The sequence below is a fragment of the Pholcus phalangioides genome, unplaced genomic scaffold, assembly GCF_987345545.1.
Source record: "Pholcus phalangioides strain wild (caught in Gottingen) unplaced genomic scaffold, Ppha-v1.0 ptg000030l_1, whole genome shotgun sequence".
NCBI classification, from domain to species: domain Eukaryota; kingdom Metazoa; phylum Arthropoda; class Arachnida; order Araneae; family Pholcidae; genus Pholcus; species Pholcus phalangioides.
In genome coordinates, this window is record NW_028301620.1 from 5,198,845 (window position 1) to 5,224,593 (window position 25,749).

General features: G+C 37.6%; 1 protein-coding gene across 1 annotated transcript in view; it reads right to left on the reverse strand.

The window, feature by feature from the left end:
* Positions 1 to 25,161, reverse strand: part of LOC149067464 (WD repeat-containing protein 44) — a 69,762-nt gene extending 44,601 nt beyond the window's left edge. The window contains exons 1-4 of the mRNA XM_089252730.1: positions 24,896 to 25,161; positions 10,240 to 10,366; positions 6,639 to 6,675; positions 3,413 to 3,535 (exon numbers count right to left, since the gene is read on the reverse strand). Of these exons, the coding sequence (XP_089108856.1) occupies positions 3,413 to 3,535; positions 6,639 to 6,675; positions 10,240 to 10,310 (231 nt within the window). The 5' untranslated portion in view covers positions 10,311 to 10,366; positions 24,896 to 25,161. The remainder of the gene's footprint in view (positions 1 to 3,412; positions 3,536 to 6,638; positions 6,676 to 10,239; positions 10,367 to 24,895) is intronic.
* Between the last annotated feature and the right edge of the window lie 588 nt (positions 25,162 to 25,749).

Consider the following 25,749-nt stretch of genomic DNA (forward strand, 5'->3'; position numbering starts at 1 on the left):
TCAATGACTTTTTCGCATTGGTTTTTAATGGAGATAGTGATATTCGATATACGGGTGTTGCATGGGGTAATAAAACCCTCAACGATATTCAAGTAGAAGACGTGGGGGTCCTAAATCTTCTAAGAAATGTATGTGCAAGCAAGGCACCAGGACCAGATGTTATCTATCCCAGGGGTCCTCAGGGAATGTGCTAATGAATTGTTGGGGCCAGTCGCACAGATATACAGGAGTAGTGTTGCTGAGGGTATCGTCCCTAGGTGATTGGAAACTTGCTAATGTTGTTCCGATATTTAAGAAGGGTAATGGAGAAGCTGTGTCCAATTATCGTCCAGTGAGTTTGACGAGTTCCCTCTCGAAAATTTTGGAAGTTATCATCAAAAGGCAGTTTGTGAAGTGGATAGATGAGAATAATGTATTGTCGGATAATCAGCATGGGTTCAGGAAGGGGAAGTCATGTGTAACTAACCTCCTTTGCTTCTATAATCACGTGACGAAGGCTTTGGGTAAGGGCAAAAATGTAGATGTTGTTTACCTTGATTTCCAGAAGTCATTCGATCGTGTCCGACATGGTAAACTCGTGAAGCGTTTACATGAGATTGGAATTGGGGCAACTTGCTGAATTGGATAGAATCGTGTTTAAGAGATAGGTCGCAACAAGTTATGGTGAACGGGGAATTCTCTGGTTGGACAGATGTCACAACTGGAGTTCCTCAAGGAAGTGTCCTTGGCCCCATACTTTTTTCACTTTTTATTGATAAACTCGATCAGGGTATCGATGGGATTACTAGCAAATTCGCAGATGATGTGAAGCTAATATGGGTAATAGGGAATCAAAACAATAGGGAGTTGCTCCAGACCAACTTAAACAAGATTGCAGCATGGGCAAATGAATGGGGCATGACGTTTAGCGTAGATAAGTGCATGGTCGCTCATTTTGGTTCGAACAACCCATGGTTATCTTACGAGTTGAATGGTGTCACTATCCCGGATGCAACTAGAGTCACCGATTTGGGAATTCTCATTGACGAGCGACTTAAGTTTTCTGAACATTGTTCAGCGGTTGTCAAAAAAGCGAATAGAATGCTTGGTCTCATTTTCAAAAAGGTCTCTTCGCGTTCTCCTAAAGTCATTCTTCCGCTTTTTCGAGGCTTAGTTCGTCCTGGTCTGGAGTATGCTGTAAGGTTTTGGAGACCATACCTACAGAGGGACATAGACTTGATTGAAGGGGTGCAGAGAAGAGCTACGCGTGTCATTATTGGCACACAGGGCTTGAGTTATGAAGAGAGACTTCATTTTTTGAATATGTTTACATTGGATGAACGCAGGTGTCGAGGAGATATGATCGAAGTGTTCAAAATTTTCAATGGGATGGATAGGATGGACCATGAACTTTTAGTACACCGCCAATCGACTGCTTTTACAAGGGGACACCAGTATCGATTGGTGAGGGACAATGCAAGGTTATGGTGTCGCAGGGAATTTTTCTCTAATAGGGTTGTTAATAAATGGAATAGCTTACCCCCAGAGGTAGTAATTTGTAACACAATTGACACGTTTAAAAAGAAATACGATAAGCATGTTTGGGTAAATCGAGAAGCTATCCATTTTTAGAATAAGACAACCATAAGTATTCTTTATGGGCATTGTATAATATTTTATCATGTGTATATACTGTTTATAATTTGTGTTAATTGCATTTTTAATGGGGTTGCTGTATTTTTGAAACATATGACATCCATATTTTTATGGGCATCTTTTTATCAGCCACCTCGTTGGGCATTTTGCCTGTTGTGGCATTGTATTTGTGTTTGTATTTGTATTCTATTTTGCAGTCTTCCAAAGTGAAGAGCTTGTCAACTCTCTTCGACAAGGCACAGCAAATTTCGAAGAAATAAGTTTTTTAAGAATGACGCACCTTCGCGACCACTTTCAAAAGCACAATGCAAAATGTGTAAATTACAAGATCCGACGTTAATAAGGCAAGGTGAACCAGATAGTTTTACTGTGTTGTTCATCATTTTTTAAATTTTACTGTTTTGTTCACATTTTACTGTTCAATGCCAGTGTAATCATTTTTGACAAATGAAGCACTTCCATTTCTAGCTCTTTGCTGAGCATCGTAAATATTGTTTATGCCTCTTCATGCCTTAAAAATACAGAAGACAACTGAATGCTATTGGGTAGCATCAGAATCACCAAACCTAGAACAGGCCTACGTATGCAACTGCTTTCAAATGCAAACTGTTGTTTCACCTATTTGCACCATAATTTTGAATGATGAAGGTTACTGTCCAAGACCATGAAGTAATAAATACAAAATTATTTTTCCATCCAGGCAGAAGTTTTTAATGACTACTGTACTTGAACCCTCAAACTAAGCAAATGAAAAATTTATCAATCAAATGGCCCACATACACCTCCCCCTTTCCAAATTACCTTGAAAATTATACAATTTATGCTTTGGCAGAATCATTAATTACATTCTCCAACATTTGTAATATTTGGCAATATATCAATAATTTCCTGCTCAATTAAAATCAATTACACAAATTTTGTCGATAGGATTTGGTAAAAAATTAAGAAAAGTAGGACAAAAACTAGAAAGTAGGACAAAACCGAGAAAGTAGGACAAAAGTAGGACATTTTACCAAAAAGTAGGAAAAGTGGGACGAGTGGGAGCCCTGCTGTATCTTACAACGAGTAATTTACTTAACATGTAAGTTGCTTAAGTACACTAGGATTCAAATTTTCATCATTAAAAGCTGAATAAGGAAAAAAATCATCAGTGAATCTAAAATTTAATAGGCATCCAGATGTGCAAATGTGAGATTTGATGCATTTAGAGGTACGCTCTCAGGAAGCTTAAAAAATAATGAATGAAAAAAAGTGTGAATATATGCTTATAATATAAATATATATGCATGCACGACGAACTGAAATAAAAGAATACGAAGCCTTTGGGCTTGACAAATTTAAAAAAATTTAGGTTGCAGCCAACTTTCTTAGTGATCAAGTATATTTTTGCAAAGAAAAATAATGATTTATAACTTTTCTGGTAATCACTTCTATTTCAGTAGACATTAAATTCTGGAAAATATTTGTCTCAAAACTCAAATTTAACAGACACAAAAAAAAACCTTTTAGGCATCAATACCAATTGCATCTGTCAGACTACACACGACCCAGGCTCTGTCCCTTATGGGATGTAAGCCTTTTACCCGTGTGGGATTTGACAAGCCCTGCATTAGCTTTCAGGAAAATAGTTTCTAAAATTGAGCTGATAAAAGAAAAATACTCAAATCAACCCAAACTGGGGCATAGTTTCAAGATCTAAAAATATGTATTGAAACATATTGCATGATTTAAAAAAAAAAAAAAAACACACACACACACAAAAAAAAAGAATAATTACCTTCAGATCTTCATCAATTTGAATCACTGGAAAATGTGCTATGGTTGGTGATTGTGCATCAGTTTTCTTTTCCATTACCTGCCCTTCTGAAACACTAACAGACATTTCCTGAATTCCCAAACACTAAAAGGGAAGAAAGCATTGTGGAACTTGATACAAATTAAAATATCTACTTTAAATTTACAAGCATAATCCAAACTAACCGAAAAAAACAAAAGTTTCACAGCCTAATTAAAATTTATCTCCTTCCCCTTAAACTGCAGAAATAGTCAGAAATATAGCTTTCTGTATGCACAAGGGAAAAAAATTATTAACCTGTATAGCAAATCATCAAAAAACAGTTCAGCAGCATACTATGCTCATCATTTTTTTGTAATTTAAGAAGCTCAAGGATTATTGGTTTTTTTTTCAGCAGCTCAACTCAAAAAAAGGAATGTCTCGAATTAACTTTTTATAGTCTCAAGTTTTTACAAAACTAAATAAAATGTTGAAAATTGAAACTAGATCCTAATACCTGGACTGACATAAAATTTGGACATAATTCCCCCTTAATTTATTTCACACTCATGTCCATAAATTAAGGATAATTCAGAATCACATGGAAATCGAAATCTAAAGTAAAAATTTCACCTGTAGAATTATCACACACATCTGCAAGAATGATATGCTAATTTCAGGAAGCCACCAGATGAGGCCGATAGTACGTCACAATGACAAGAGTGTAATAGGGGGGTATATAAGGAATGGTGGCAAAGAAGTAAAATTGTTCACAAGAGTTCTGTAAGGCGCTCAGTGCCATAAGCGAATAGTTATGACACACAGAACGCATGTGGATGATTTTTTACGTGGTAGAATTATCGGCCGCCTGGAATGTGGGCGTACTCAGATGGAAGGTATCCATCAGAAGGTATCAGAAGGAAGGGCGTATCCGAGGAACTTGGAATTGCCCAAAGTGTCATCTCTAGGCTTTGGCAACGATTCCAAGATAATGCAAATGTCAGTAGACGTTACAGTATAGGTCGCCCCCGAGTTACAATGCCGAATGAAGACCGGTATTTGGCAGTAACTGCCAAAAGAAGCAGATGGAGCACAGCATCTGACCTGTCTCGTCAGCTATCTGCAGCCACGGGTACCGCAGTTTCAAGGCAAACTGTGTACAGGCATTTGGGAGATATTGGTCTATATGCTCGCAGGCCTGTCAGATGGAACCGCTCACAGCAACTCACTGTCGGCAGCGATTAGCCTGGAGTAGAGAACATGCAATGTGGACATCGTCACATTGGGCTTGTGTGATGTTTTCCGACGAGTCCAGTCGAACAGTTTCCCTTTAGATTGCAGTCTGATTCACGTGACTTTCATATGGAGAATGCCAGGTACCCGTTACCACCAAGACAACACCATTGAACGACACCGTTACGGTGGTGCAGCATTGCTCGTTTGGGGTGGAATTATACTGGGTTCCAGAACAAATCTGCATGTTCAAACCGGAACCCCGAAAGCCCAAATTTATCGGGACATCATTCTGGAACAACATGTACGTTTGTTTAGGGGTGCCATGGGCGCAGAATTTGTGTTTATGGATGACAACGCCCGTCCTCACCGAGCAAACATCGTAAACGAATGCCTTGAATCTGAGGAATGGCCAGCATTCTCACCTGACTTGAATCCGATAGAGCATGTGTGGGACATGCTTGGCCGACGAGTTGCAGCCCGTCAACCACCTCCTACATGTGTACCAGAATTTCGGAGAGCATTGCTTGCTGAGTGGAGTGATCTTCCCCAAGATCAGATCGATAATTTGATACTCAGCATGCCTAGGCGTTGTACGGACTGTATTTCATCGCATGGGAGACAAACAATGTATTAACCATCATACCCACCATGTAATAATAAGTTTTTGTAAAGGAGATATTTTTTACAATTGCTCCAGAGAGCAAAAATCATAGTTTTTATGAATGGTATCATACATGCACCATCGTTTTTGTTCTTTATCTTTTGTTTAATAAATGGGCTTTAAGAATAAGTAACGTTTGTTTTGTTTCTGAACCTTTATTTGCCGGAGCTGGCATTATACTTAATTTATGGACATGAGTGTAAATACAGTTTGTAGAAGCTCACTTTCACAAATTGTTTACAATTTTTTATTTACTTTTTTTACCCTTCCATAATTTTTATTAGTCATTCTTTCTATTCAATTTATTTTTACACAGGTTTATCTGCAATATATGAAAGAAAATATCACTCATTGATGATCGTTGTGAGGTTAAATTTTGATGATTTCGGCAGACAGGAAAGTAATTCACAAGGAATACTGAAATTTTGTAATGCTTAATTAAATATTCAAATGATTTAAATTCAAAATAATAGTGCAGGGTATATATACTTGATTCTTTTAATGCTAATTTTATTCACTTGATTCTTAATTACTTATTAATACTTGATTTTTTTAATGCTATTATTTTTTGCAAACATGTGCTCAAACTGTTCATGCTACGTGGCAAATACAATAAACATCTCCAACAGAATCCCATTTCTATCCTCAGCAAAATCATCATGATCACATTAGTGAAGAAACCCTAATGTGATCATGTTGATTTTGAAAGATTGTGCCTTGATGGTAAAACTCTTGTGCATAGTCAAAATTTGAACTATGGTTTGTATTATGTATTTGAACTATGGTTTGTATTATGTATTTGAACTATGGTTTGTATTATGTATTTGAACTATGGTTTGTATTATGTATTTGAACTATGGTTTGTATTATGTATTTGAACTATTGTTTGTATTATGTATTTGAACTACGGTTTGTATTATGTATTTGAACTATGGTTTGTATTATGTATTTGAACTATGGTTTGAATTCACAATTGAAAACAATATAAAATTTTAATTGCAGTGTCTGTTGATGAAGTAATGAATACCTTTTACAATGATATATATATATTTTAATTTATACAAAATATTGTTACATTAAAATTTCACCATGCATATATTTAAAAAACAACAAAAGTAGAAAAAGAATTTCCAGCAAAACTCTGAAAGCATTCTAATTTTAACAAAGTTATTGAAGCACCCATGGAACTTCAACTAAAAATATTTCTAATTAAAAAAAACAAAAACAACATAGCATTCAGTTATATTTCGAAAAGTTCATTTAGGAGAAATGATACCACAGTTCTTTTAAAATTAAAACTAAGTATGTAGAAAACTTTCACACATTAATTACCTGTTCCTTTTCCTCTGCATTTCCATTTCCCTTTGTTCTGAGAGAGAAGAAAAAAAAACATTATTGATCATTTGCATTCAAGTTCAGGAAATTATATATAAATTATATATAAAGCAAATCGTAAAAAAAGATTCATTTCCAAAAACTTCCTGTGCATCAAGCGTAAATATAAGCACGAATTTTTACGAACACAAAATTTTTTTTTATACTTTTCTCTGGTCCATGATAACTAAAAATTAACCAAAACTAATACTTAAAAGAAAAAGATATTTGGCCAATGAAAGTAGAAAAATTTATAGTAGAATACTAAACTTAAATATTGTTAATTTCTTGTTATACTTAAGATAAATCTGTATAGCACTTCTTTTAACTTAGGAAATCTGACTTTTTTATGATAGACTTTAAAGAATAATTTCTAATGATGTGTATCCCAAAGCTGAATGTTTTGTGTTGTTCTGCAACAAGCACTCAGCTGACTGAAAATGTTCTGCAATAAATTTCCCATAATAGTACTTTCTACACAGAAGAGTTCTTAAAATTCTTTCTGATAGTGTTCAGCAGAAGCACTGATTTAGACATAGTTTTGGGACGCTGTAATTAATGTAGAGGTTGCAGTTTTTCAGTTCTAGAAGAAAATTTTTCACTATGGTATCTGTAAGCATCACATTTTTAATTTAAAAAAAATTCTTATTGTCTTCTCTACAAACAATTTCGAATGCAGCATTTGGAAATAAATTTTTTCTAGTCTCACACATTACTAATCAATATGTGACAATGAAAAAAAGCAAACAGTTTCAATCCTCTGTTACCCATTCTATTCAGCTGTGAAAAAAGGGAAGAAAAAAAAAAATAACAGAGTTTAAAAAAAAGCCAACTTGATATTATAAACAAAATTTTTTTTCAATTTTTTACCAATTTTAATTAAATGTAATATCTCAGTTAAATGAAATAAGTAGCAAAAGAAATAAAATTATTTATACATGGAAGAAAAGGAATAAAAAATAAACTGTACACAGTTTAATACCAAGTATTTGAGTTAAAACAAAAATTTAAGTGACAACTTGCAGATTTTTATATATATATACGTATGTATGTAACAAAATATTTCGCTGCCAAAGAAACCATGTCATGCAAATAAAAGGGAAAAATAGTGGTTTTTTTTTGGTTTTTTTTTGGAGATTGCGTACAGTGATCATACAATGTGTTTTCCAAGACATTGTCCCATTTTTCCGTAATTTTGGCCACTTGACTTTATTTTTATAAAGATCCCTCGTTTTTTCGACGAACAATGCTTGAATTTTTATTCTTCACTGAAATAAAGGATGAAAATTATTTTGCTAACTTATAAATTACGTTATGATAATTATGGATATAAATACATATGTACATTTTTTACCTCACATATAATGTCATGTTAATTTTTTTTTTCTTCCCATAGAATTCATTTCAATTCACTGTTTACTGATTTGCAGTAGAGCTTCAATTTCCGCTATTTTTTCTATTTTAGCAATAAATTGACAACTTTTATACTTGAAACAATTGGTGATTTCCCATATACTTGAAATCCCTATTTCGGGAATATTTTTCTTGAGAAAACATGGTCAGCCTAGGATTAGATTGCAAGCCTCAAGGATTTTTTATTTTTTCAAAAGACACTTAAGGGACTTTTCCATTAAGATGAGTTTACATGAGATTGTGATTGGGGGCAACTTGTTGAATTGGATAGAATCATGTGGTTGAGAGGTAGGTCACAATGGGTTATGATGAGTGGTGAATTTTCTGATTATACAGGTATGAAAAGTGGAGGAAGTGTCGTTAGGCCCATAATTTTTCATTTTTTATTGATAAATTCAATCAGGGTATCGATAGGATTGTTACCATGGTGTAGCCCCATTGGGGATATGCTAAATTGCCCAATGGCGATAGAGCATGGACCGTGTTTGGTTTGAAATAAAGATAGTATTGTTAGTAAATTCAATGTAGTCGAGAATCTAAGTGATAGGGAAATGCAAGATATACGGAAGACTGGATGTTGTGAAGATATTTATTATTTGAGATGTTAATTTTTTTTTTTTAAATATAAAATTAACATCTCAAATAATAAATATCTTCACAACATCCAGTCTTCCGTATATCTTGTATTAACAAGTGAAGAGCGACATTCATGTCATATATATAGCCATCTGGTGGCTTGTCGTCCATGAGCTATTGACTGATCGGTTCACCGTCCATTGCACGGTTCCGTTTGGCACATATATACACTCTAGCGAAGGAAAATCTCTATCTCCTCTGTAGCTTAGTGGTCAGAGCACTCGTCCGGCAATCGAGGGACCCGGGTTCGACTCCCGGTAGAGGCAGAGATGAGTTTTTCCTTCCTTAAAAAAAAAATTAACATTTCAAATAATAAATATCTTCACAACAACCAGTCTTCCGTATATCTTGCATTAACAAGTGAAGAGCGACATTCATGTCAGATAGGGAAATGCTTCAGACAAACTTGAATATAATTCCAGCATGAGATAATGAATAGAGCATGACCTTCAGTGTATATAAGTGAATGGTTGCTCATTCTGCTTCAAACTAACTTTTCACTTACAAGTTGAATGGTATTACTATCCCGGATGCAACTAGGGTCATCAATTTCTGAATTTTTATTTATGAGCGGCTTATTTTTTCGGAACTTTGCTCAGCGATGGTACAAAATTGAATAGAATACTTGATTATATTCTTCCTGCGTGCTCTTCTAAACTCATTCTTTCGCTTTTCCACAGCCTATTTCCTCCTGGACGAGAGTAAGCCGTCAGGTTTTTAAGATCATAACTGCAGAGGGGCGTAAGACTTGGTTGAGGGGGAGCAAAGAAGAGTTATGTGTGCTCTTGTTAGCACAAAAGGACTATGAAGAAAGACTTAATTTCCTGAATATGTTTACGTTGGAGGAACGTAGGTGTTGGGATATGATAGAAGTGTTTAAACCTTTCAATGGGATGGATAGGAGGATTACACAAGAGTTATTAATACACCATCAATCAACTGCTTCGACAAGGGACACCACTATCGTTTAGTAATGGGGAATTCCAGGTTGTGGTGTCACAGGGAGTTTTTCTCAAATAGGGTTGTTAATAAATGGAACAGCTTACCTTCGGGATGGGGGGAGGGGGTCGTGAATTCTAACACAATGGACAAGTTTAAAAAATAGTGGGATAAACCAAGAAGCTATCCATGCTTAGAAAATCATAATGTTTTTATACACAGTGTATTATATGCTATTATTACTGAGATACATGCTTTTAAATTGGGTTGATGTATTTTAGTTATACTTGTGTGACATCTATATTTTTTATGGGCATTTTTTTTTTCAGCCAGCTCCCTGGGCAATTTGCCTGTTGTGCCCTTTGTGTGTGTGTCTATATTTGAACAATCAGAAGAATCTGGTTTATTGCAATATTTTATGGAGGATACAAAATCAAAAAGCTTTTGGGTAAATCGGAAGCATTGTACCAATCCAAAAAATACAAGCATGTGTTTTTTGAACTTTTTTTTAAAATTACCTAGATAGTCACATAAAAGTAATAACGAACCTAAAAATGTTAATGAAACTTACTTTGCTGAGCGGACAGGAGTCGCATCTTCAGCATCAAAAAAGACATCAGAATCACTTTCTGATGACATCATTGATTTAATGGTTCTTTCACAAGCCTATCATATTTCCACACAATTCAAGATCATTGCTAAAATATTAGATAACAAACAAATAATTAGAAAATTTTTATCAGAGTACTGAGGAAAAAAAACTCATGTTTAATAATTACATTACATATGTAGGTCGTCCCTCCCATTCACACACATTTATGTTTTATCACTTGTAAATCTAGAATCATTTTGAGTTGCAAACGCAGCAACATCTGTACTTATAAGAGTCATAGCCGCAAGTAGGGGTGGCAAAGGGGATCCTGGTGCCCCAAGCACTGAATCACAGATATCTTCATTATATATGTTATTAGCCCCCTCCCCCCCCTATCATAAATTCTCTGTACCAGGGAAGGACTATCTAATTCTATTGCACGACATATGCCCAGGGCAGAAAAAGATCCCAAAAATAATGAAATTTTTTTAAAGGTTTATGAGAAATTTTGAGAGTTCATCAAACAAATGAGAAATGCAAAAATATATGTTTTTCATCATTTAAATTCTTGAGTAAGTATTTTCATCAACAGATGGCAATACATTTATTTTGAATGTGCAGGGAAAATATTATTAAAAGAGAAATTTTGTTAGAGGCCACACTATAAAATTTTTTATAAAAGCTCCTTTAAACACTTGACAAATGCAACCAATGAGCTTATTGATTGTATTCGCTCGAATGTAACAAATATGTTAATTGTTGCATTTGTTAAGGTTAGTGCAATACCAGCTTTAGAGACTAGGTGGCCATCACTGATCAAAACTCAGGGGGGGGGGGGATTTCCAAAATCAGTCCTTGTGGGAAATTTCGTAGTATTATAGAAAATCCTGAGATTTTGTCAAACAAAGGAATAACTTTATTTTTTTAACGTGGTGCAATACTTTTAATTTTCTATATTATCTGGATATTTTCACAAATATATGGCAGCACATTTGTTTTGGGCAATGTCTTTAAGCCATGTATTTTTTAAGTTACATGCTTGGTCAGGCATGTACATTTTTCAGATTTGTCCAGCCCTGCTCTGTACCATTTGGTACTCACTGGAAGAAATGGTCATGGTTTTTTACCAAATCATGCAGTGGAAAGCTATAGAGACAGGCCCGTTCTTCATAAATTCAGGCCCTGGGTAAACATAAATTTTGAGGCTCCCCTTCTTATATAAGTTCTTTGAGGTTATGCAGTCAGAGTTATGAATGTTTGTGTTCTACAGGTGCTGCCATCTGGCTTCCATACTTTGAAGTGAAAATGGCATGATGTCATGCAAAAGTTCTTATGTACACTATAGCATTTTTCCCATACTTAGATAAGACAACCATAAATATTTTTTATACATGGGCATTGTATTATATTTTATCATGTAGCATACATATAGTTTTGTGTTTTTATAATTGCATTTTTAATTGGGAGTTACTGTATTTTAGAAATATATGGCATCCATATTTCTTATGGGCACCTTTTTCTCAGCCACCTCATTGGGCATTCTGCGTGTTGTGGCCTCCTCATATTTGTATTAATTTGCTTTCTACTTCCAGTAAGGTATTCAATTTTACATTTGAAAGTTCAACAAGATGAGAAATTAAACATGCAGACAAACTTATAATTTTGGACTGTAAAAATAAACATGATGAAAATACAGTAAAACCTGTCTTCAATCAAATCGCAAGGGTTGGAATACGCAAAGATTTTCCGTTGAACACAGGTTTCTGCTTAATAAAGGTTCAGTTGATATGTGTAAAATAATGTAATGATCTTGGGTGAGATTGAAATAAAATTAAAATAAATTAATAGGAGATATAGTAAATAATTTAAAAATAAATAATATATATAATTAGTCTATAGTTACTAAATACTGTATTTAGGTTTTGACAACATCTGTATAAAATTACAATCTACACTGTTTTTCTTCTAAAATAACAACATTTACTTTCTTTTTAACTTCCTCAAAATTTTTCAATTAGGATGTCAATATGCCTATCTGTCGTGTCACGTTCGGTTTGTTCATTATCGTATATGTTTATGTAATCCTCAGCATGAGGGCCGTAGCTAGGAGTTTTGTGAGGGAAAGATACACTGCTAGCCACCGTAAATGCAACACCCTGAAAGAAGCATGCAAATGCTTCCTTCATAAGCTTGTTCATAAACTTCTACTACGAAGCAACATTTACTCCCACTTTTTTTTGGAATTTTAAGAACACAAACTGGGATCTTTTTAATAGAAACCTGGAAAGCCAGCTCAACACTCTCGCCAACCCCTGTGACGAGATCTTAACAGTAGATGACTTGGATCACCATGCTGCCATTCTGACAGAGGTGATCAGGAACTCAGCGAATCAGGCGTGTCCACTCAAGCCTGACAAATCTAAAGTCTACTCAAAAAATTGGTGGACTAAATATCTTGAACTCCTCCGTAAAGAAACGAGGAAGGCACACAGGAAGGCTGTTAGGACTAAACTTGAATCAAATTGGACTTACTATAAGGAAGTCCAACGAAAGTTCAAGAAAGAAATCAGAAAAGTGAAAAATAGTTCTTGGAAGAAGTTCTGTACAGAGATGAATTCACTGTCAGAAACTGCCAAGGTTACCAAATTGATCAAAAACAATTCCTATGATAAAATTAATGTTATAGAACGACCAGATGGTAACTATACTGCCAGCCCAGTGGAGACGCTGGAATGTCTTCTGGACTATCACCTAGGTGGACCAATGGAACCAGACTGTGGTGTACAGGCTACGCCCATCCTGGAACCAGTAGACACCTCAATAGCCAACATGATAGTTGAATATGACAAATGTACCGAAGCCTTGAGGGGATTTTCTCCCTTCAAGTCACCAGGCACAGATGGAATATATCCTATCTTTTTACAAAAAGGATGGAAAGTTATAGGCATTGAGCTGATTCGCCTCTTCAAAGCCAGCCTAGTTTTGGGATATATACCAAAAGTATGGAAGAGCTCCAGAGGTGTCTTCCTACCAAAACCAGGAAAAGACACCTATTATAAATCATCATCCTTCAGAATGATTACATTATCTTCTTTCCAGTTAAAGTTACTGGAAAAACTGATACTCTGGCATCTTCAAGAGATTCCTCTCTTAATGGGTAAGATTAATGTGAACCAGCATGGTTTTAATACAGGGTTTTCCACTGACTCTGCTCTTCATCAACTGATTTGGAGAATTGAAAACACAATTATCAATGGACAATTTGCTGTTGGTATTTTTCTGGACATCGTTGGAGCCTTTGACAACGTTACTTTTGACTCTGTATGTAAGGCACTAATAGATTTTAACATTCCACCTATGTTAACTAGATGGATTGATCATATGCTCAGGAACCGAACAATCACTGCTCATGTTCTTGATGCCCAAGCTGAAAGAGCTATCAGAAGAGGATGTCCGCAAGGAGGAATCCTTTCTCCCTTTCTATGGAACATGGTCTTCAGCTCCCTGATCTCTGATCTAATGAAAGGACCAGGGTATACACAGGCATATGCAGAGGACTTAGTCGTGCTCATTCAAGGGCATGATTTATCCACAATGAGGATTCTTGCTCAACAAATTTTAAACTCTGTCAGCAGATGGGGTGACAAACACCAACTAACATTTTCCCCGGAAAAAACCAGAATTGTGATTTTCACATGGAACAGAAAATGGGAAATTGGAAACTTAACCCTCAAGGGACAAGAATTAACCATATGTGACAGAGTGAAATACCTTGGATGTCACTTGGATTCTAAGCTCTCCTGGAAATCCCATATTCATGAACGAGCTAAACGGGCCACTAATATACTTATGCTGTGCAAAAGAATTATTGGTAAAGCCTGGGGTTTAAACCCTAAAACCACTCAGTGGATTTATACTGCCATAGCACGCCCAATGCTGAGCTATGGTTGTGTGGTATGGCACCAGGTGTTATCAAAGACCTCTTATGAAACTGTCTTGCAAAAAGTGCAAAGACTAGCTTGCATTCTTATCACGGGAGCCTTACCCAGCTCTCCCTCCATCGCCCTTGAAACTACTCTTAAGATACCACCTCTGAGATGGTACCTACAAGGAGAAGCGTTTAAAACTATGTATAGGATGGAAAGAAATGGTACATGGTGCAATCGACCATATATGGGATACAAACCTTCTTTCAAGAATCATCTTGACAGCTGTCTACTGGGAAAAGCGGAGATACCCTCTCTACTAATGCCAAAAGACTCCTGTTCCAAAACAAAAAATTTTACTAAATGCTTCACTATCCACATACTCAGGAGAAATGAAGTTGCCCACATAATTGATAGCATCTCAACAGGAGTTATTGAATGTTACACCGATGGCTCTAGGATTACTGATACTGGGGCTGGAGCAATTTTCCGCATCTTTGGAGTGGATCACGACTACCATAAGATACATTTGTATCTAGGCAAAACGTCGACGGTCTTTCAAGCTGAAGTATTAGCAATAGCCATACTGGCTGAAAGTCTGATTACCAAAGGGTATCATGGAAAACAAATTGTTATCTTCTCTGACAGCCAAGCAGCACTATTGGCTCTTGACAACTTCCTCAAGTTTCAACTGTGTGTAAAATACTGCACTGACATGCTGAATAACTTGGCCGCATTGAGCAACAACATCAACCTTTACTGGGTTCCTGGTCACGTAAATTTCCAGGGAAATGAACTCGCAGACCAGATAGCCAAAGAGGCAGCGAACATGAAGCTATCTGGTCCTGAACCTTTCTATCCTGTTTCGATGTCAACCATCAAAGGAGATGTCAAACAATGGATAGAAGACAAACACATGCGGCAATGGAACTCAAGGCAGGACTGCAGACAGGCCAAGCTGGCCTTGGGAACCCATCCGAATATTGCTAAAAAACTTATCTCATTGAACAGGAAACAAATTCGACAGGTTATACAGATCATCACTGGTCATGCTAACCTAGCGAAACACCTACACAACTGTAGTTATACAGATTCACCTATTTGTCCTGCGTGTGGAGAAGAAGACGAAACTCCACTCCACTATGTGGGACGATGTCCCGCCTTCTCCATCCCGAGAAGGAACTACTTCGGTGATCATCAGGTGACTCTAAGTGAAGTTGTGAATGCTCCCAGCATTTACAACTTGGTAAATTTTCTAAATTACACTAAACACCTAAATTCATGGTGAGTTTCAATTCTGCTTTAACTTGAACTTTCATGCATTACTATTTAATAACCTCATGTTGAGTTCTCAGCCATATCCCTGAGACCTTCTCTGCTCCTTTTCTAAAAGGGCACCGCAGACAGGAGCAGCCTCAAATTCTCTGACATGGCTTTACTGGTTGCGGTTCTCCTTAATGTCCCATACAGAGACCCAATACAATGTGGTAATAGACACCATAACTCTCGTCCCCGGAGCAGTCACCAAACTCTGGGTATTTCCACAGAATAATATCTTTCTTCATTCTTACATGACCTACAACTCATGTTGAACCACTTGGTGCTAGAGCAATGGGCAAAATTTGCCTAAGCTCTTCCCCTATGGGACGCCAAATGATGATGATGATGATGATGAAGCATGCAAATAATATGAAATTTACAACATGCATTAGCGGAGGTGAGATATGTAAATGATTAGAATTTCAGCGCAGACGCACATCACGCGCGCCTGTGGCGCCACTTCAAAGCGCTATTTAAGGCTTGGAGATTTCGACGATTTGAAGTACGGCAATTGTGTTTTTCTTGTGGTTTTTTCAAAAAAACGATCAATTATGCCTCGTAGAAAACAGCAATCATCTTTTGATCAAGTATCCGAGTTCGACAGAGGAAGGATAGTGGCCTACCGAGATTGTGGATTATCTTTCAGGGAAATCGGTAGTCGTGTTGGACGAAACCAAACAACTGTAATGCGGATATGTGATCGTTGGATGCAGGAGGGTACGACGGACCGACGTGTTCGATCGCATCCACCTCAGTGCACCACTTCACGTGATGACAGGCGCATTGTGCGTATGGCAGTGACGGATCGCTCAGCCACATCACGAACCATAGCACAGCACATTCAGTCTGTACCGCATCATCCAGTGTCTGCGCGTACCATTCGACGCCGTTTACAGCAGAGTGGTCTGTCCGCAAGACGTCCATTGCTTCGTCTACCCTTGGCGCAGAACCACAGACGTCTCCGCCGCCAATGGTGCGATGAAAGAAGGATGTGGACCGCACAATGGAATGAAATTGTCTTTACTGACGAGTCACGCTTCTGTCTGCAACACCACGATGGTCGGATTCGAGTCTGGAGACACCGTGGAGAGAGGATGCTGAACAGCTGCGTTATGCACCGCCACACTGGTCCTGCACCGGGTATTATGGTATGGGGCGGTATTGGATATCACTCTCGCACTCCTCTAGTACGCATTGCCAGTACTTTAAAAAGCCAGCGCTACATCTCCGAGGTGTTGGAGCCAGTTGTCCTTCCTTACCTTCAGGGCTTGCCCACAGCCATATTTCAACAGGATAATGCGCGACCACACGTGGCACGCATTGTCCAAAGGTTCTTCGTCAATCGCCAGATTGAATTGCTTCCCTGGCCAGCTCGCTCTCCGGATCTTTCGCCGATAGAAAACATGTGGTCCATGGTTGCTCAACGATTGACCCAGATTACATCCCCAGCTGCCACACCAGATCAACTTTGGCAACGCGTGGAAGCTGCTTGGTCTGCTATACCCCAAGAACACATCCAAAGTCTCTTTGAATCAATGCCGAGGCGTGTGGCAGCGGTGATCTCCAACAATGGCGGCTACTCTGGCTACTGATTTTGGCAGGAACCACACTTCACAGAAGTCTATAAATTTAATCATTTGATGCTTGGTCAACATGTTATCTACAAAATAAATATTGTTGCGATATCTCTTGTCTTTCTTGGTGTTGCAATTTGGGTGGCCAGCAGTGTAATTTTGCTGCCCCTACCCCACTGTAGAATTCTATGATTTTATAACAGTGTTTTTGTTCCACCTAAAATTTGCCATACCAGAGCCTAAATTTTGCCGCCAGAGCAATTGCCCCCCTTTGCCTCTCTCCAATTAATGCCCACCCTGCTCAGCCTTACTATCATGGAATGCATACAGGATGTTCTGTTAATGGACCAACAAACTCAGAGGGTTAGTAGGCATGAAGAGGAACAAAAATTGTAATGGAACATGGTGTCACAAAACATGTTCAGAAGGTGAAAATCACGAAAAACACATGCAAGCTCTGAGTTCAGAAGAGGCAAAAGGTGGATGTCAGTTGATCGCTGAATGTGTTCGTGGGTTTGGTCACCATATCATCTGACACAAGCAGCGCAAAACGCTGACCTTAAATGACTCGTTTATGCGACGCCTGTGGACACACCGGAGGATCTCATAGAACGGATCGTCGCTGCTGCGGACAACATCAAAAACATACCCGGTATCTTCAAATGGTCCGGGAATCGTTTTTACATCGTTGTAGACTGTGCAATGACATCAGCGGCACCCATTTCTAATAACTAATCAAATAAATCTTTTTGTAGTTATTATTGTACTTTCTGTTGTTCCAGCATGACATCAAAACCTGCATGCGCGTTTTCCGTGATTTTCCCTTCTCAATGTGGTTTGCAACACCATGTACCATTGCAATTTTTGTTCCTCTTGATGTCTAGTAACAACCCGCTGAGTTTGCCTGTCCATTAACAGAACACTCTGTATACCTTGCACACAGTTTAGTGGGTCTTACATATCTGGAAATTCAACCTTTACACTGATTTCTCGCGTGGAAAAACCTGCTTTTCCAAAAAATTTTGTTACAATTTCAGAAAGCAACTGCTTTACTATGTATGGCTTATCAAAACCACATCAAATACAGAAACGGTTTGTGATAATCTAAGGGTAGATGATATAGAACTCGCATTTGCAAGCATAGATTGCGGAAAATTTTTTTGGCAGAGCACTTTAACATTTTATATGATCCTTTGGTCTACTGGTAGCCAAACACTCACAGTGTATGTGTGAAATTTTCTATTAAAGGGTACAATTTTCCTTTCTGCTTCGGCGTTAGACAGGTTCCATTTAATCCAGGTTTTTAGTGTGTATTTTGGCATTGAAATCATGGGACCACAATTTTTTTCCATTGAAGACAGGTTTTACAGATAAGGGGTTAATATAGGTTCCATTAAAGACAGTTTTTATTACATAAAAAACATGATGCACAGTGAGGATTTTTTTTTTTTTTAAATATCATGATCCTCACAAATTCCAAACAGATCTCTAAGATCCATCCAGGGAATTTGTTAGTGTTAGTAGACACACACACACATACATGCCCGAACCAGGATTCGAACCCAGACCTGCACAGTCAGAGGCTCCAGCAAACCAGACACGACCCGGGCTCTGTCCCTTCTGGGATGTAAGCCCTTTACCCATGTGGGTTGGCATATACAGAGGCTAGCTCCCTCACCACTGGACTGCCAGGCAGCAGTTTTTTTTGTTCCAACTAGCGTATACTTCCATGAAAAAAGCATTTGAATATTATTTGAGAATCAAAATTAATAAACAATTATGATTGAGACTATATTAACACATCTTTACAAATTGATTAAAAGCATGAGAATTGTTGTCACATATTTTTTTAATAAAATGGAGTATCAAATTTGTGGGCCAATCAAATCAGCTTTTTTCTTCCCTTCAGTGCCTCAAAGTCTGTAATGAGATTGTCATATTGCCAATTTGAAGTGATTTCTTCCAAGTGAAGTACTGAAAGTTTGTATTGACGAAGTACTGTTCTTGGGGTGACTTCAATCTTTTCAAAAGGGAAAATTCACTCACTTGTACAATTGCTTATGGGAATAGTCAAAATTTTTTAGCAGTCTCAACATTTGGGAATGTTACTCTAATGCATTGGTTCTTAACCAGGAGGGTGTGGACAACTGACCATTCTCAAGACTGCGAGCAGAGAATTCTGTATTCCAAGTGGTACTAGCGTTGCATCAAGCTCTTAAGAATGCAACCACACTAAAAATTCTGACGCATATCAAGTCTGATGGCAATAAAGTCTTGGATCAAAGCTCGTGCAGGACTGTGGGGCAATGAGGAGGCCAATAGATGTGCTAAGGAGGCAACAAGAGATGGAACGGCTTTAGAAACGTATACCTCCCTCACTCGGCAGCCAAAGTAATCCTATGGAGAGATGTGATGCAAGAGTAGCAGCAAGCATGGGATACTGTTGACAAACCAGGGAGGTCAATGCACAAGATACCACCGAGGGTCAGAAACAAGATGGGGGTCAACAAAGGGGTCAAGGGCATGACCCCTTTGCCGCCAACTTGCAAAAGTTTAAGGTGGTACCGTCAGACAGGTGTGGCCAGATAGGCACAAAAATACACTACACAACAGCCTGCCTTGCCTGCACATGCCACACCTACATTTCAACGCAGCAGCCGAGAGGTAGATCACAGCTTGGACAAAGAGCATCCTGGACAGACCTGAGCTGACAAAAAAATTGGCAGATCTTGTTGCATTCCTGGGAACAACCCAGGAAAAGTCAGATATACGGGTCCAAAGATACTGGAAGCCGAGCAGATGCAACAAGAACCTACACCACTAAGGCGATTGACGAGACTATCTACCAGGCACTGATACACTGAGATATCTACCTCCATGTTGGAGTCAGAATATAGCGAACCATCTGCCACCGGACCAGCGAACCCGAAGCTGACAACCCACGTGAAGAGAAAATCTTGAAAATGGAAAAAGAGGCACGGTTCCCACCAGTTAGCACAATGAAAGAGTTCACAAGCCCACACGTCATAAACAGCAAAAGAGGCAGAGAGCAGATGATAAGCTTATGCCACAATGGTGAAAAGTAAAAAGAGGCTAAAGGCCCATTAGTTGCAAAAGAAAAGAGGCCAAGGAGCTTGCTCGATATTAATATTTTCTTATTATTTTTATTTATACTTATTACTTTATTGTTATTTTCTTTCTATCATTTATTTTTCTTATTTTTATAATTATTATTTTTTTCTCTTTCTTTTAAATTATTTTCTCTCTCTCTCTATTTTTCTCTTACCCGGCAGGACTGCCAGATGTTTTTTAGCATGACCGCACCCTAAGGGGTACAGAGCTTATATTGCTGGTGCGACAGAGCCTGGTCATGCTCAGTTCATTTCATTCAGTTCATGAGTTATTATTATCTGTAACTGCCATTACTGTCAGGGCCGTCTTAAGAGCATCATGGGCCTCTTCGAGGGTGTGCAACAGGTGTGGTTCACCAGGCCCCACAGTTTCGGAAAGAAAGAGAGAGAGAGAAGCCCCGCATTCAAGGTAATTCAACCACTTCGATCCAGGAATTTTCACCAATGTAATTATAACTCTCATTCATTCTGAATTTTCATCCCTAAATTCTAGGATTTTTACTTTAACAGGGCTTCTACTCAAAAAATTTGAAAAGTACGAAAACACAGGAATAAAAAGTAGGACGGGAGGGTAACCCCTTTAGACAACATAATCATAGCATAATGAATAAAAATCCTAAAAAAAAAATTTTTTTTTAATTTTGAATAAAAAAAATTTTTCATATCACTTCTTCTGTATCCTATATGATTGACTCAAGCCAAAGCAAAATGACAAATGACTTGTTTACAAAACCAATTTTTGGCCAAAACAGTGCACTAGCAACATCACAGATAATTCTTTTTTCCGTCTCTCCTCATATATATATATATATATATATATATATATATATATATATATATATATATATATATATATATTACATTCCTTTTCTGAAGTCTTCTAAAGTGCAGAGTTTGTCAACTCTCTTTGACAATGCACACAGCAAATTTTGAAGACGTATGTTTTTTAAGAATGGCACTCCTTCAAGACCATTTTCAAAAGCACAGTGCAAAGTGTGTAAATTACAAGATCTGATATAAATAAGGCAAGGTGAACCAGATAGTTTTACTGTGTTGCCCATCATTTTTTAAAGGGGATCTGTTTACATTTCACTGTTCAATGCCAGTGTCATTGTTTTTTACAAATGAAGTACTTTCATTTCTAGCTCTTTGATGAGCATTGTAAATATTGTTTATGTCTCTGCATGCCATAAAAATACAAAAGACAACTGAATGCTATTAGGTAGCATCAGAATCACAACCTAGAATAGACCTATGTATCCATATGCTTTGTAATGCAAACTGTTGTTTACCTATATGCAAAATTTGGACTATAATTTTGAACAATAAATGTTAGTTACTGTCCAAGACTATGAACCAGTAAATACAAAATTATTTTTTCTATCCAGAAAGAAATTTTTAATGGGTACTCCACTTGTTGAACCCTCAAATTAAGCAAAAGAAAAATTAATAAACCAAATGGTTCATATACAACCCCCAAATAACCTGAAAAACAATACGATTTCCTGCTTTGGAAGAATCATTATTTGAATCATCAATCTACTACATTTGCATTATTTTTGGCCACCTATTGATGATTCCCTATTTAGTTAAAATCAATTACACAAATTTTGTTGATAGGATTTGGTAAAAGAAAAAGACAAAACCGAGAAAGTAGGATATTTTACCAAAAAGTAAGAAAAGTAGAACGAGTGGGAGCTCTGCAATTCTAATTGATTTAAAAGGAAGTTCAAGTGATGGCTACATTAACTTTCTCAATACAAAATTTGATAGGCAACAACTGGTGTTACAGAATTTCTTAGCTTTTGATGACTGTGTATGATGAGCCATTGTTGCTGATTATTAAATTCATGAACATCAGTCCTTATCTCTGAAGAATTCACAGTACCACATTGTTGCCCATAAATGCCGCTGTGGTGGTCGAGTGGTCATAGTGACGGACTCGCATCGCGGGGACCCGGGTTCGAGCCCCACCATCGCCCCAGCCGTGGTCCGCTGAAGTTGGTTTTCTGTGGTTCCCAACTTCGAGGCGCAAATGCGAGCCGATCTCCCCGTTAAAAAGTCTCGCCACAGAGAGCAGCAGTCCTACAAACAGTACAAATATTCAGTCACTACACATCACTCACTTCACTTCTGAGATATAGATGGCAGCACTGAAAAATGATATACAACACTAGATACGCACTCAGACTGTTAGGTACACACACACTTACACTTCCGGCACAACTCACCAGATAGTAAATTGCCTATGGCAATAGACCTGAGTTGTGCTCGGTTTGAAAAAAAAAAGTTCCCATAAATGGAGACTATTTCTCTGTGGGTATTCACTGGATACTCACATTCGAGGAAATGTATGAGTATGATGCTGTGCACATCACAACAGGTGGGATTCTGAATTGCTGCCACCATTACAAACTCTTGTTACTGAAGCCAGACTCAGCGATAATTTGTACCTATTTATAAATCAGCTGTGAAACTAAAGCCTAGAGCATAGTTTTTGTTCATTTTATATGTTACCCATTGTTCATTTCATATGTTGCTTCATTTTCAATCTCAATCCTGTATCTCCTCTAGGATATATTTTTTTTAATCCTGATTTCTTATTTAATCTAATGACGATTTGTGCTGCACCACTGTTATTTTTTACACACAAGAGCTAATTAAATTTATTGGTGATTCTAAACGTTAGTCTTATACTCTCCAAGAGAGGTTGGTGCATTAACTGCTCAGCATGGGCCGCCCTGCTGTAACAATCTTTCTGTGGTCATGCCGCCATTCCTATTATACCCACGTATCAGGAAAGTTTCTGACAAAGACAAATCGGGAATCAAACTCATGACACCTCTACAACATCCTTCAGTACTTTAGGTGAGAATCTGACTGACCTGAGCCTTAGATTCGGGAGCTTTTAGGCATTAACTTAAAATTACCTTCAGTGCAGAATTTTCATCAATATTTTTTATGTGAATCTACATTTAATAGTGTTGTTAAAAAAAATTTTATGGATATTTTTCCAAGTAACTCCTGTATATGTTGAAATAATAGATGCTGATGCCCCCCCTTAAAATATATAAAACTGGGGCAAAGGGATCCGAAACATTTTTGGTGCGCCATGAAAATTATCGAGACGCCCCTCTTCCCCAGTCTAGTAAGGGCAGTGTCGATGACAGAGAGCTTCACCTTTTTAGCCGTCTTCAGTGATGCAATGTTCTTCAACTTGCGCTCCGACCTACACAAAAACGGAACAGCTTTGGTATAAGGGACATGCCAACTTTTTTCCAACAATAAGTCGCCACGCTCGGGTTCCTTGTTGTTCGGCTGGGTTGTTGTTGTTTCAGAATGTTCTATTCTGTTCATGATTTTAAAAAAAAACAGATGGCGCTGGTTGTTGTTTTCTCTTGTTCCTAACACGTCTTTTGAAACTTCCAACTGCCATTTTGTCGTAACTGTGTGTGTGATTCTCTTTCCCTCTTCTTTCTTCCAAATAACGTCACCCCATAGCCTGGGCATTTTGAAAAACGTTGGTAGATGAGATCTTTTTTCGTGATTGAGATCTTGATTTCCAAATTGTAGTGCATGGATCATATGGCGCGCTCTGGTTCGTTGTTCTGCTGGGTTGTCGTTGTTCGAGAATGTTCTAAAGTTGTTCTGAAAAATTCCGCCAGTTGGCATTAGTTGTTGTAGCGCGTCTTTTCAAACAGTCGTACAGCCATTTTGTCGTGTTCTATTCCTATTCAAATCTTGATCGATTTATTTTTATCCACAGTTTTATTTTTTAAACAGGAAGGGCTGTTGTTTATTTAAAAGCGTCTGGATTCTTTATGTTTTAATTATTATATTTAGTAATTATTATGTGCTTGTTGGTTGCCGTTGTTTTTTATGCTGGCGAATTTTTTTTCGGCACCCATAATGTGTCTGCCCGCCTTGGCGACTTTTGATCGGGTCGTCAGACATGTTTGGCGCCGAATATCGCCAAGCAATACTGAAGCTGTTCTGGGAGGGTTGCAGTGTTCAATTATTACCCAGTTTTATTCTGGAATCATGTTATTCATCAATATAACATCATTACTCTTATAATATGTGGCTTCATTTTCAATCTTGATCCCATATCTGGTCTAGGATGTAATGTTTTAATTCTGATTCCCTTTATTTAGTGTAAGATATTTTGTTTGTTTTTATAGTTAGTTTCTTATCATTTTTTCGTTTTAACAGCCCTAATATAGTCCCTTTTTAGCGATGTGTTTTTTTCTGTGACAAGGAGAATGCCTGAAAGTGTGACTATTGGGGATTTCTCATTATGCTTTTAGATGTTTTTCTCACCAAAAACAAAATCAACACGTCATTAAAAATGAATTGTACTATAGCTGCTCTTGTGTCCTTCAATAATGTGCGTGCGGGGAGCTATTTCGCCCGGGGCCCTAATGACCCACCCATCAAGAGGTGACTGATACAAGTTGATAGCAAATTGTCCTGAATGTGTTTGAAACTGCTTGTGTTTATCATCACTTTATTAATGTCAACTCGAATTTGCAACGTGATGAAGAGAAAAAATATCAACCTCAACCTTTCAATTTTTTGTCCCATATGAAATGCGTAAAATATATTACAAGACACACAAGGAAAATTGTAGCAAGAACCGTCATTAATATCATCAATCAGGGAAAAACATGGGAAATGTGTTAACCTGATGTCCACGATTCGATGGATCCACCCAAAATAAAGATCATTCAGCTGAAGGCTATGGATTCATCTGCCCGTTTTTTTTTGAACGGAAATTAATAATTTTTTCATAAGAGGACGACATAACAGCAACAAACATCAAAATTTTGATACATCATGAGTTTCCGTTGTTTCTGATGAGAGCGCCCAAAACGAAAAAAGTGACTTGGTTCCAGACATAACAGGTTGAGAGTTTCCTTCAACCAAACCCAAAACCATCCTCAGAAGTCATCATTCAAAGAAGTCAAACCATCCTCATATAGCTCAGTGGCTATAAATATAGTTCATAGTAAGGCGACTTTATAAGTGTCAAGGGACCCCTATTGTAGTGGCTATAGCTCATAGCTCAGAGGCTATAAGTATAGCTCAGTGTCAGAATTAGCCAAAATACTTGAACTTGTGCTGCCATCTAGAAACCTACATACGAGCTACATTCTAACGGTAATCTAGCCCAGTGGTTTTCAACCGGGGGACACTGGGATACTTCAAGGAGGCCACAGAAGAAAATGAAGAAAGGGGCCATGACAGGTGGTTTGGAGAGCTGAGAAGAAAAATTAAGGTGTGAAGAAATAAAGATTTTATATTAGTGACTAACACTTACAGTGAGAGAGAGAATCCAACAAAACCACCCAGAAAAACCAGGGCCTTCTTTAGGGCATGGCCTCACCGCCTACATTTTGCAACAAGTTCCCTAGAATGGTGTTTTTCTCAACTCCCCGGCAAAATTTTTCAGACCCCCTTCTCTGTATGAAATTTACTGTAGGAAAAACAAAAAAAAAATGATGAAAACCATATTAGGCCCCGGGCTGTAGCTCTGTC